At 43.0% G+C, this 12,919-nt stretch overlaps 1 protein-coding gene and 2 long non-coding RNA genes across 7 annotated transcripts in view; 1 reads left to right on the top strand and 2 right to left on the bottom strand.

The window, feature by feature from the left end:
• LOC147128194 (uncharacterized) overlaps positions 1 to 12,919 on the top strand; it is a 74,752-nt gene that overhangs the window by 12,740 nt on the left and 49,093 nt on the right. For all 5 annotated transcript variants that reach the window (XR_015083717.1, XR_015083719.1, XR_015083718.1 and 2 more), the window contains 3 exons: positions 1,407 to 1,533; positions 5,642 to 5,788; positions 7,951 to 8,037. This is a non-coding gene — a long non-coding RNA (uncharacterized LOC147128194). The remainder of the gene's footprint in view (positions 1 to 1,406; positions 1,534 to 5,641; positions 5,789 to 7,950; positions 8,038 to 12,919) is intronic.
• LOC147128196 (uncharacterized) lies at positions 69 to 3,201 on the bottom strand. Its single transcript, XR_015083722.1, has 3 exons — positions 3,078 to 3,201; positions 1,845 to 1,867; positions 69 to 141 (listed from the first exon to the last, which is right to left on the bottom strand). It is a non-coding gene; the product is annotated as an uncharacterized LOC147128196 (long non-coding RNA).
• The window catches only part of foxo3b (forkhead box O3b), a 43,132-nt gene continuing 35,122 nt past the window's right edge, over positions 4,910 to 12,919 (bottom strand). The window contains exons 2-3 of the mRNA XM_086017930.1: positions 9,473 to 10,911; positions 4,910 to 8,122 (exon numbers count right to left, since the gene is read on the bottom strand). Of these exons, the coding sequence (XP_085874056.1) occupies positions 9,487 to 10,911 (1,425 nt within the window). The 3' untranslated portion in view covers positions 4,910 to 8,122; positions 9,473 to 9,486. The remainder of the gene's footprint in view (positions 8,123 to 9,472; positions 10,912 to 12,919) is intronic.

Here is a 12,919-nt window from a genome sequence, read left to right as displayed (position 1 = left end):
GTGAACTCAATAACTTAACATTTACCACCCCAAATTCAATTTCAATTTACTGTGACACACATCCGGGTAGTTGAGGAAGGCAATCATCTTTGGTCAATCACTGCCTCCGTTTTTAAGCATAGTAGTCATTTGTGTTGCCACCTGCCAAACACAAACAAAACAATCTTTTAACAACTACTAACTTTAAACATTGATTCATCTTTTGTCACAGACAAAATGGTTATAAAAGCCAAAGCATGCGTTCAGACAGTTTGATGAATGTCAAAAATAAAACAAACAAAAGACAATAATTGTACTTAAAACTTCTCCAATCCTGCTCACGTACAAAAAAGTCTAAAAGCAAAAAGCCGTAAGTTTAGATTTCATCTTAAGAAAATGTAGTCGCCTGTTTAGCTTGCAGAGTTGTCTGCCATTTTGTGTCGGCAATTAAAAAAATGGACGCAAAATGGCCGCATACTTAGTTGAGTTTTTTCCTGGTTATTGTCCATCTTGGTCCTCGAGGTAAACTCCAGTGCAACAACGAAGACCAATTGACCCTAATCGTCATGTTGTGCGCTTTGTGTATTGAAGTCAAATTTGATTAAAATGCATTGCGTCGACTCCAAAATGCAGGTGTTGGACCATCTCATGTTTTTCTGTGAGTCTCCTTTCCACACGTGGACGTTCTGACTCCTTTAAAACATCATCGGCCGTCTACTCATGAAACTACCCCCATCTACTCACTGAACTGTCTTGACAGATTTAAATTGCTGGACATGCTTTCGTCTCATGGATACAGTGAACCCGATTGTCCGGGAGTGTATGTCCTGCTTGGCCAATCACAGGGTGTCGCTGTGCAGCCTAGCGGCCAATTGGAATGGGGAGGGAGATGCTTCATGCCATTGTCACCAATACACACCAATAGTAAGACTTGTCAATCATGTGGGATGACAAAAGTGGTGCTTGAGATGAAGCACAACTGGCGTCACTGCTGAATCTGGTAAAATCATGAGGGAAGGTGATGCGCCTCCCTGGCAACCGGTCAGAGGCTCAAATGGGGAGACCGGACCACCTCAGGATTGTTTTCAAAGCAGTGTTTCCCATATTGCCAGCTGATTCGGAGCATCTTGACTAATATTTCAAGACCCACTGAATATTCTGTTCTCAGACAATGTAAGCACCGACCCTATCAAAAGAAAGAGTAAACTGTCGTCTTTTACCAGAAAAAAAAGTTGGCTTGACTGAGTAATGAGCTTTTGATGGCAAAATAGTAATTGATTTACAGATATAAAGAAATGAAATGTGCCCTGATTGATGAGACTCATAGTTGAATGTCACTGGCTTTATTACTTGGCATTCGCCATTCACTCCATAAACTGCATCATCTTTTCTCACTTTCTGCTAACTACCTCAACTTTTGTTTTCAGACATATAGCCCGTTCGAGTGTCAGGTGCCTAAACTTGTCCGACTTCCAACGAGTTGGCATTTCTCTCCCTCACAACTGACGTGACAAGCTGAGCTTCACCCCCGGATCTTTATCTTCAACTCAAAAGGTATGCTGATCTCAAATCCGAACCAATGCAACGGATGATAGTTAAGAATGTTAAAATATTTTTCCTCGAGTTAATGAATACTTTTTTGATGGTGGTGAAGGTTCATATGCACTATTCATATTTCCTAAGGAGAAAAACACATGGGAGACGCACACACACACACACACACACACACAGGTCCTAGCAAACAAAGCATGATAGCAAAGCCACATGTTTTAGTGTCCGTGAACATAAACACACAGATGCACACGAGAAAAAAGAAGAAAGAAAACAAAGACATATGCAACACAGATGCGGTGAAGGCTCCTCACGTTATGATGAGATTGCGCTCCGACTGGGGAAAACAAAAAGGAAAAAAAAAGTAACAGTAAGTTTAAAGAACAATAAACGATTTGGTTAGACGACCTCGCAGGAAGCTAGAGAGCCGATTGGCTGAGACAGAGGAAGTGTGAAGACGAAAAGGCAGTCAAAATACAAAAAAGCAGGAAAAGGAAAACAAGTGTCTCTCGACAAATAATTACAGAAACAACTATGATAATATGAAAAAAAAGAAATAAAATTAAGGATGCAAAAGAAAATAGCAATACAGTATATGAGTGACAAGCAGCCTTATCTTGAGACACCTGCGTTAGCATTAACAGTGAATGCTAACAGCCTGGTGTCACCGGATATGTTAGTGAAAACTGAGCATGTTAAACTACGGACTAGTCTCGTGTTAGCATCAACCACAAAAAAAAAAAAAATCATCATGCGAAACTAAAGTGAAGGCCATTTGTTCTGCGACTCCTGCTTGCGTTAGCATTAGTAGGTAATAGTCAGTGTCGACTCATTCTTTGCGACACATTAGCTCGTTCTTTGTCTCCCTGGCTTGCTTGCACACCATCCACCCAATTTGACTTAACAGCCAGAGACGAGAGGAACGCAGTAAAGGTGAAGAATGAGAGTGATGAAAGTGTGTATGCGCTCTGTCTGCCGGTTTTAATGGCGAGCGCGGGCTGTAATTCACTCCACGCTTGCACGGCATCAGTGATTGCACGCAGGCCGCCTACAGCACCACTATGAAATCCCTCTTTGTGTGCGTCCTTAGAAGTTATATTGATGTGTGGTGCGCTGTGACCGTGACCCCATGTGCATGGGGGCTTAATTGTCACTGGCAGCTGGGGGATGGGGAGCTGAAAAGATAAAGTTGGAGATACAACATGTGATAGATCTGTGGCGCCATCTTCACACACAAATCATAACACCTCTAGACGCCGCACCTCTAATAAGAAGCAGCTTGTGATGGTACAGTAAATTCTATAGTGGCCTGTAGCCAGTGTGCATACATCATAGCGTCACACGCCGAGGCCCTCAAGCCAGAGGAGGTGTGGAAGTCGGGATTTTTTTTACCGCGTTTTGAAAATGTTAACACACAGTAGCAGCACATCTCATGGTTATTTTAAAATGTCACTCTAGCACCTTCTGACACGCCGCTTCCTGGCTCATACCAGCATTTCTCACTTCCCCTCCACACGCTGTATTTCTGTCATTTCATCGCACCTCACCTCTGCCACTTTTCACACCAATACGGCGCATCGCATCCTCACACTCGCGCTGGATGCGATGCTCCGACGGGGGGGGTTGGGGGGTTGGAACGAACGCGGGAAACATGCTCCTGTGGAGCGAACGGTGTCACTTTGTCTGGCGCGAGCGCGAACGTCGTGCTGCACGCGCTCTTGCAATCAGCACCCTCCACTGTGCTCTGTTACAGTCAGCCGATACACGGATGACATCATCCCACTGCAGCAATCTAGCATGCGCGTGCACGACACTCACAGCACAAAGACGCGACTGACTCAGTTGTCAGGCTTCAGCATGTAGATAGATAACCGCTTGGATGGACGGATCAATAGATAAACTGATAGATAGACATAGAGAGACTGATGTGTGTGCAGTATATATGTATATATATATATATATATATATATATATATATATATACATACATCTCAATGGAAAAAATATGATTGACATAGATTGAAAAGATTGATTGACAGATTACAATTTTTTTTCTTAATTTGTTAAAACAATAGCAATAAGAATGTGTATTTAGGCCTGAGCGCTAATAGTCATTTACAAAACAACAAAATCCAAATATCGGCGCTGTCTTACAGCCGTACAGCAAGTGCAAATTTGAGGTGTCGGAACTTGTCTGCTCGGGACATTGTGTTCAGGCAGATGTGTCTTATTCTATGTCACGGTGTGGAAACTTAAGTAGGGAACAATTCGCTCCGCCTCCAGCTGCACTGCATTATTGATGAGGAAGCCAGAACCAAAGGAGAAACGGTTAACGTGAGGCGGTTCCACATTCCCTAAGTGAGTTCTCCACTTTTACTCAAGCATTTGTATGAATATGAAGGCCGCCATCAAATAGTAAATGCCTGGTACTCTCTGCAGTTGAGTAAATACGTTTGAGGCGGTATAGTGAATATATACTTTCAGGCTTCATCATTGATCTGAAGCTTGAATAAGAGGTTGGACAAATGTGTACTGAGGTTACACAAAATCTCTTTGCTTATTTGGGAAAAAAAAAAAAAGTGTTTCTGGATTTCTGCTCTTGTTGAGCACAGCCTTCCACAAACAAACATTGTGTAAGAGGATTTCCAGGAACGTGAGAGGAACACGGAGTCACTCTCATGGTGTAACCCCCCCCCACTCACCAACACACACCAAAGTGATTTATCTTCTGAGATGAATAGGAGGTGCAACAAAAAGAACAAAAAAAAAAAAAGCAGTCGGCTTGTGTGAAACAACATGAGACGGACGAGACATTTTTTGCCCTTTTCACTGCTGCACAGTGAGTCTTTGAGTGACTTTTCAACACTCACTCCCAAATTCAGCCGGCATAATAAGTACACAACCACGTTCACAAATCCTCATCGCAGAGCGATCAAGTATATGCCGCTTTTTAGAACCTAAGAGCATCAGCATCAACAAAACCCACTGCAGCTCTGCTTACCTTGTGGTTTTTGACAAGACAGCAAGGCCGTCTCACCTGTGAGGGATGATCTCTGACTGCATCGAAGTGACTCCTCGTAATTTGCGTTTCAGACGGTGTAGTCACTTGTAAGTGGCTCTGGATCTTCACCCATCCTAGCTGATCAGGTCACTATTACGTCACTGTGTGGCGAGGGTCCAGAACGGATCGCTCACAGACACGGTTTTAGAAATACTGTAGACAGACGGTTTCAATGGTGTATACAAGCAATTGAAAAGTCAATTGAACATGTCTGTGCAGTATTTGAAACAGTTTAACATTTTACCCACGTACAATTTGAAAGCGGCTGTTTCTGGTGCATAAAAGGGAGCACTGACAAAAAGAGCAACAACGAGCATGTGGAGCCTCACCAAGCTTTATTTACATGTGCACCATTTCTTATACAAACTAGATTACAGTTCCAGAAAAAAAATGAGAACACAGGAAGAATACCCACTAACATCAACATCGAGAAGATTAATAATACAGGACAAAGTTGGACAGAGGGCGTATGGAAGGGAGCCTTTTTACAAAAATACAAAAAAGGTGATTACGATTTTTAGTGGTCTTGTCGCTTGATGTTTTTTTTTTTTTTTTTTTTCTTTAAATGTGCACTGCAGTTGTGTGTGGAAGGAGAATGAACGAAGCAGACAAAACGTCAACGCTCCGGCAACCCAAACAAATGTGTTCCTTACATTTTGTACAGTCAGTGTATTTAAAAAAAAAAACAGACACTGAACACAGAGGAGTTCTTGTCTTCTAATACACAATAACAAGCTCAGTAAAGTCAGAGGATGGTTTAAGTGCTGTTGATTTAGCAAATACAGACACTGTTGTCTGAACGCTAACAAGGTGTCATCTTTGTATTAGAATTGCTGTCAAGGGACGGCACCGTTGCAATGAGTTGAGTGGTTACAGCTTGCTCGTCGTGCATGTAATCCTTAAAAACTGCGCACTCACTCACACTCCTCTGCCTTGGCGATATATATATATATATATTTTTTTTATATATATAAATGTATATATACACATCTGTACATTATTATACACAGTGGGGCCAACGCCTTCATGTCACTTTTCCCCTCACCCCAGGGCCTCAGATGCTACAACAACGGTTACACAATCTGCTTCAAGGATGCATTTTCTGGCAACAGTGTTCCCTTCTACCTGACACGTCAGAACGTTTCTTCAACTCTACCATGGCGAGGTCACAAGGGTCAAGTACGACGAGGACGTACGGTGAGTAAAATGCATTTCACACACACAGAGCTCATAGTGCAGAAATACGTCAAATGTGTGCAGGAGGTGGGGGGCGGCGTAGGTGACGCAAAGAAACAGACGCGCGGAGTAGTTTGCAGGAGCACTGGACATGTCGATGTGTGCATGTGCCCCAAAAAGAGAAAAGAAATGAGATATACTGTAATTCAATGGCAAATAAATGGACGTTGAGCCACGCTGAAAAATATACATGAATAAATTTGGATTATCTTGGGAAAAAGTAGCAATTTACAAGAATATTTGATTTTAGAGAAAAGTTGTCATAAGCTTAAAAAAAAAAGAAGTTGTATTCTCACAAGAATAAAATAGCACATTGTTGAGGAATTTAAAAAAAGTTTTTGTATTTTCTCAAGCAAAATTGTATTTTGGGGAAAATTTTATAACTTCAAGAGTTAATAAAAAAAGTGGCAATCTTATGAGAAAAGTCTTTTTTTTTTTTTTAAAGAATAAAAATTTTTTGGGGGGAGAAGTTGGCTTGTTTTGCCAATTAAATACTATCTATTCACCATAGTTCTTTCTCAAAAAAAGTTAATGTCATGAGAAAATGTCCTGTTAAAGGCCTAATTAAAAAAAGTTCTTCTGAATAAAAAGTCATAATCTTAGACGCGACATTCTTGAAACTACTCAAAACTCAAGAAAAAAATCTTGTATTTTCCCAAGAAGAAAGCAGTCTTCTCACGAGAAAAACGTCCGACTGGTATGAGATAAAACGTCCTTTTGACACACAAATCTCAAAATTCATGCAAACGTTAATGCAAGAGCCACTGTGCTTCGCAGCAACAAATATAGACATTTGTGCAATTACAATAAACTCCTCCTAACAAAAGTATACCTTTAGCACTTTTTATTACTTCATTCCCTCAAATGGCCACTTTTTCTCGCAAGATTCAAACTTTATTGAAATCACGTCTCTATTCATATCTAATTTCAGTGTGGCCAAAAGCGACTTCCTTGACGGCCCAAAAACTTCACAGGTTACAAGTTCACAAAGCATCACCGTTACATTTAATCAAGGAAATGTTTATTTGAATGAAAATACCTTTAGATCACGCCCTCGCCCTCCCTGCTTCCCACCCCCTGAGTGTTTCTATACATATGCATTCTGAAAAAAATCCCCACAAACTGATGACGACAGCGCTCCACACACATCCCTTGTATGTCTTTTAATCTGTGTGTGTGTTTGGACATTATGTGCATATGAGTGCTGTGATTTTGGCTGCCAGCATATCCTACTGCTTGATTCAAGTAATTTGGCAACTTACAGAAGAGAAAGCTTATTGTTTTACTGGAGGACAGAAATGGCTTCTGGAGGAATGAACACCCCCCCCCCCCCCACACACACACACACCTAACCCCTCTCCCATCATGCACGGGGTCAGCCTCTCCCTGCCGCGCAAGTGGCCGCGGCTCTTGAGTCGTTTCGCAGGTCGAGGGTCAAAACTGCACAAAATTCTAAACTAAACGAAATAAAACGCACGAGGTGCTCCGAGGACAAGATTCAACACTGTTTTACATAGCACCTGTAATGCTGTGGAAATGTTCACATCGATAGAACACATATATTCACTTTTTTTTTTTTTTCTCGCTACATTATATGCTGTGATAAACACATTTAAAAGCTCGAACTGTACAAATACCCACAAGTGAGATTTTCTTCCTGTTTTTTTTGTGTCTGCTTTAGAAAAAAAAAAAAAAAAGGTAAAAGATTCAACATGTAGTCATGGAAACTTTTCCGTTCAAGCCATTTGTAGGAAGTGCGTGGCAATAGTGGTGAAGTGCACACACGAGGCGCTATATTTCACGTACTGTAACGGAAAATCCCAATAACAAACACTTAACATTTAAAAAAAAAAAAAAAAAAAAAAAAATCACGGGAGGGGAGAGCAGAAGTAAATACACCATCCCCGGGAAAAAAAACGCACTGGATCAGATTTACACGGCTCCTCCACTGGAGTTTTTTTTGTTTGAATAGGTATAAGCACGCCGTGCTTCCATTTCTTATTCGTCTTTGCAGTCCCACCTGATGAGCAGTGTCTCTTTGAGAGCCTTACACACAAGCAAACTTGCATAATTCAAGAGTTTTTGTGACTTTTTCTCTTGTTGTTTTTGTTATTGTTTCACAGGAGGCTCTTCGATCCAGGAGGGGTTGGATCGCTTAAAAGTCCGGCAGATCCTTTCCCCGAGACAAGTGTTCGTCGTGTAAACACAAGGTTGGTATTCAATGTTGTGCTGATGGCTGGTGTTGGCAAAAAAGGGGCGTGTGTCAGATTTGCTCTTGTGATATGCACTTCAAACCTGCGGAGGGGAGAAGAAAAAAACAGATATGATTATATGAGGTTTTTTTTGTGCTCTCTCTATTAGAGCCCAACCGATTCAGATCTTGGGCTGAATAACATTCTGATAACAGATTAATGGGCTGATTGATTAAAGAAATATTTAATGAATAAAATAACTTTTTTTGATCCCTTAACACAATAGTAACAATTACAGGCAGAATATTTGACTGTTTATATTACTTTGTCCTTTCGTATTTGTTTAACTTTACAAAACAGAAAAATTGGCAAAAATAAGCCAATATTTTGGGAGTGAGGGATTTGCTTGAATATTGTTATAATGTGTTCAAAATAAAATAAAATAAAATCGGCAAAGATCTGCCCATTTTAAAAGATCTAATCTCAGCTGATTAAATCGGCCGGCCTATTAATCGGTCAGGCCCTAGAGTCTTTAATACTCTAAGACGCCGCAAGAAGGTACTAAAGCTCTGAAAGTAGTAATTGGTGACAGGTAAGCATGTTGAAGTGATACATCTTGACTGAGAGAAAAGCTTTGTATGTCTGGAAGGAGCTAAGTTGAGCATGGGTCGTTCAGGAAAGTTACAGAGAATCTTCACCGCATGTGTATATGTACATGTATATGTTCATCTGTAAGCCATTTATTTGTCAGGGTAATGTAAGATTGGGACTAAAAGTCACACTTTTTTCATAGTTTGGCTGGTCCTGTGACTTATAATCAGGTTTGACTTGGATATCAAAATTAGAGCTTGTACTGGCGCCAAAAATCTCCATTCCCTAATCGTGTTGACTTTCTGTGCATTACCACAACCTTTTTTCCACATGAAGTAATGCACCAAAAGTATATTGCCGCTGTCCTGTGAAATACACATCTGTCCAATGTTGTTATTTAAAAAAAAAAAAAATGTTCACGTTAATGGGCTGTCTGTAACGCGGAAACCCCTTCACTGTAAAAATGAAAGAAATGGATACAAGCAACGATATGCTAACTGGAAGTGGAAGAAGAAGAAAAAGAACTATAAGACGAAGAACAACCGCAGACATTACAACCACCAGCATGTTGCATCCCCGCAAGAAGGACTAACTATTTACAGCGCAATAACCAACCAGGACCTTTGGCCACAAAGCGACGCGGGATTCTAGTAAAGCTAAGCCATTTTGCGGCATTGCTCAGTCCGTATCATGTTTACTGTACCATAAACCGAGTTCTGTTAGCAAATTTTGCCATCACCTCATTTCAGCAGGAGCATGATGTGAACTGAAATGACGTCGCCGGGAAGCATGGTATTGCAGACGGAGGCTCGTAAAAAAACACAATTCTGTCACAGTTCCTAAGATAGAGGATCAGACTTACCATGTGCATCCTCTTCAGCCGGGTACCCAGCTCTGAGAAGCCTGCTTGGCGCTTGTGAAGTTGCTGACTCCATTCATGTTGACCAGAGAGTCAAAGTTAAAGTCCAGTCCATCGGCATCCATCAACTCGTTCCTGATGATCGAGTCCATGTCGCACTCCAGGCTGCCGTTAAACATGTCCAGGTCCAGATCTGTGGGGAAACGATCCTGGCAGACTCCCCCACTGTTGCTCACCGCCCCGTTCAGGAAGATGGAAGTGTCAATCTGCATGGAGGAAGACCCATTTCCTCCCAAAGGTGAAAGCAGGAGCTGCTGCTTGGCGTTAGCCAAAGCGTTCACCTCGTTGGCTAAATTCAGGCCTCTGTTGACGGACCTCACGGAGCTTTGATTGTGGTTGTTGCTTTGGAGCATCTCCCCCTGGCTGCCCTGGACTCCTGTGCCGAATGTCATGATGGGATCGCTGCGGAGCATGAGGCCGCGGCGGGAGTTCTGGGACACGATGGCTGCGGCGCTGGCTTGCGACATGAGCGGGTCCGACTGGGTCATCATGACGTCGCTGTGGCTGTCGGAGTTGAGCAGGTCCTGTAGCGTCACGCTGCCGAAGCGCGAAGTGCTGATGCTGGAGAAGGACGTCTGCTTGTTCTCCTGGATGGTTTGCATGGGGGACGGACGCAGGGAGGAGCCCGGCGGGTGGGAGCCAAAGATGGAGTTGCTGTAGTTTCCTCCACTATTGGAAGAAGAGTTGGACGAGGGTGAAGTGTTGGGGGAAGGTGAGCCCAGTCCGTTGGATTTAGGGACAAAAGCGAACCCTGAGGTCCCGTTCGAAGGGACTTGGACCGAAGGGGGTGTCATCAAGTTGATGTTATCCAGCTCGTCCATCAGTTCGTCTGTGAGTCCGTCGTTCAGGTTCATTGTCCCGGCCAGGTCCGCCAGACGGGGCAGCTCAGCGGGTGCGGCCTTTCCGTTGGCCACGTTACCAGGAGACAAAGCTCTGCCGGGACTGGAGTACAGCATGGGCGAGAGAGGGGGCTCGTCATCTGGGACCTCGTCCAGCTCCGGGTTGGCCAGGATGGGCGAAAGACGGCCGCTTAGAGTGCTGGCGTTGGAATTAGTGCGGGAGCGGAAGTCCGTCCAGGCGTCCAGCTCCTCGCTGCTGCGTGACGTTGGGCTCCCCGGCCACTTGGACAGTCCTGAGGGAATCTCGCCGTTGGTGTCGCCCGCTGCGGCCGCAGCTTGCAGAGCGGCCTTTTTCTTGGCGGCGCGGCCGCGGGCGGATTTGGTATACTTGTTGCTGTTGTCCATTGAGACGGCACGGCGGCGGGGAGCTTTGCCGCCTTTTCCTCCGTCCGGATTGATCATCCACCAGGAACTCTTGCCCGTGCCTTCGTTCTGGACACGGATGAAGCGGCTGTGCAGTGAAAGGTTGTGCCGGATGGAGTTCTGCAACACAAAATGGGAATTGGTCATTACTTCATCTATGACTCTCACTAACCAATCAATATTGGTTGTGTTCGGTGGTGGGAGTAGCGATGGAAATTTTTCATGGCCAGTCTAAGACCTTCCACTTTTCCCCCCGATGAAGTCCTTTGTTGTGTTGGCAGTGTGTTTTGGGTCATTGTCTCGTTGCATGATGAAGATTCTCCTGATTAGTTACCGTAGGTTGCATTTTTCCATAAATTGCCCGACGGAGCAGTTTTGTCGACTTCAGAATTCATTCTGCTGCTACCATCATGAGTACTTTCTTCTCCTTACTTTATTGAAATAAGAATTTCCGCGTATGTTGGATTTCACCATTAAAGTCGAAATTCATGTCAAAATACTTTGTATAAAAAAACGAAAATACTTTAAGATAAAGAGCATAAGATTCTGTAGTTAGCAATACTGCTGAGAAGTGGATGAGAACGAGGAGAGGAGGGCGAAAAAGGCAAATAAAAAAAAGACGCAGCACAAAAGCACACTTTTGGAGCGAGGAGGAAACCGACTGCTTCATTCATGTGGTCAGTGACATGAATATCAAGTGTTTTATTGACAGTTGAAAGTAACAAGCGGAAATGACGTCCATTCGAGTCATGACGCCTTGTGTCGCCATACACAGTGGCTTATTCAAATGCCGGAGCAACTCTGTCCGCTCAATCATGTAAACGAGATATTCAGAACGTTTCAGAAATCGGAATTTTGACTTGAACCCGAATATTGACTGCATGGAAACGTAGTGACTACTCGCGAATCAGTACTCGTCTTTTTTAGCACAAGTATCTGTACTTCAACTTAAGTACAGAGCGTGAGTACTTTTTCCACCTCCGGTTGTGTTTTAATGAATCACTGCCATTGAGAAGCACTTTGTTGTAAGCAGTTGTTCTTGGGGATTTGACACACAACAAAGCAAGACGTCCATTGTTTGTACTAAACAGACAGGGATGAACAAAAGTGCAGCGGTTAGAGCTGATGTCTGTGTTGTGTGTACCGCAGCCTTTGTGTTGAGAAAGACAAGAGGGACAGTGATCTATGATCAAGCTTCTGCCGAATTATGAACAAAGGGTCCCTTTGTTGCGTAAGGGGAATATTCAGCAACAGATCATGTGTGCTTGCGCGTGCCACCGCCTATCGATAAAGTCCCAGCTTCTCTTCCCATGGACTACCCAGTAGCTTATTGGGAGATTAGGAGCACATGAGCGTCAATGTTGTCGAGCATGACTTGTTTTGTTTTGTTTTGTTAAATGGTAAACACCGGCTTGACAACGCTACTTCAATTCAACTTTGTGATGGGCAGGTGTCGAGAGACACAGCAACTCAAGACATTTGCCTGAGGGCTTGCGTGGACGTTTGGACAGCATAATATTGCAGTTTTCCCCCTCAAATATTACGACTTTATTCTCGTCGTGTTATATTTTTGGTGTAAAATAGTCTTGTATCATTACGACTTCGTTCTCATTATATGATGTTTTTTGTCCTGAGAAAATTTGTGACACGACTTTTTTATGAGTTCAATACGACTCTGACTTTATTCCAAAATAAGTTTGCTTAGTGCTCATTACTTTCCCAAATTCTACTAAACTCGTCAAGAATCAGATAATAATGACACATATTCAAACAACCAAAATGAAGCCATCTTATGACTCTTTTGTTGTGGAACAAACATTTTATACTCTTGAGTCAGATTACATAGCGTGAGGAGAAATTCAAGCTTGTTGAATGACACTGACAGGAAAATGTCATCAAATCACACCAGCACACCTCCTTTTTTGCTAGTTTACACTGAAATTGACGCAGGGGAAAAGCCAAGTGCATTCCTTGACATCAATCCTCTGTGGAATGTGACACAGTTTCTTTCTTGTCTTCCTGTGCCACAAGCTACTGAAGCACTTTGGGAAATTCATTATAATTTTTCCCATTTTTTCCTTTTCCATTCCCCCCTCCCTTCCCTCGCAAACGCATAACCCTTGCAGGA

This window comes from Filicampus tigris, chromosome 20, assembly GCF_054856515.1.
Source record: "Filicampus tigris isolate MCC_2025a chromosome 20, RoL_Ftig_1.0, whole genome shotgun sequence".
Classification (NCBI taxonomy): domain Eukaryota; kingdom Metazoa; phylum Chordata; class Actinopteri; order Syngnathiformes; family Syngnathidae; genus Filicampus; species Filicampus tigris.
Note: the sequence above shows the minus strand (reverse complement) of the source record. Positions and strands in the feature narration are given on the sequence as shown.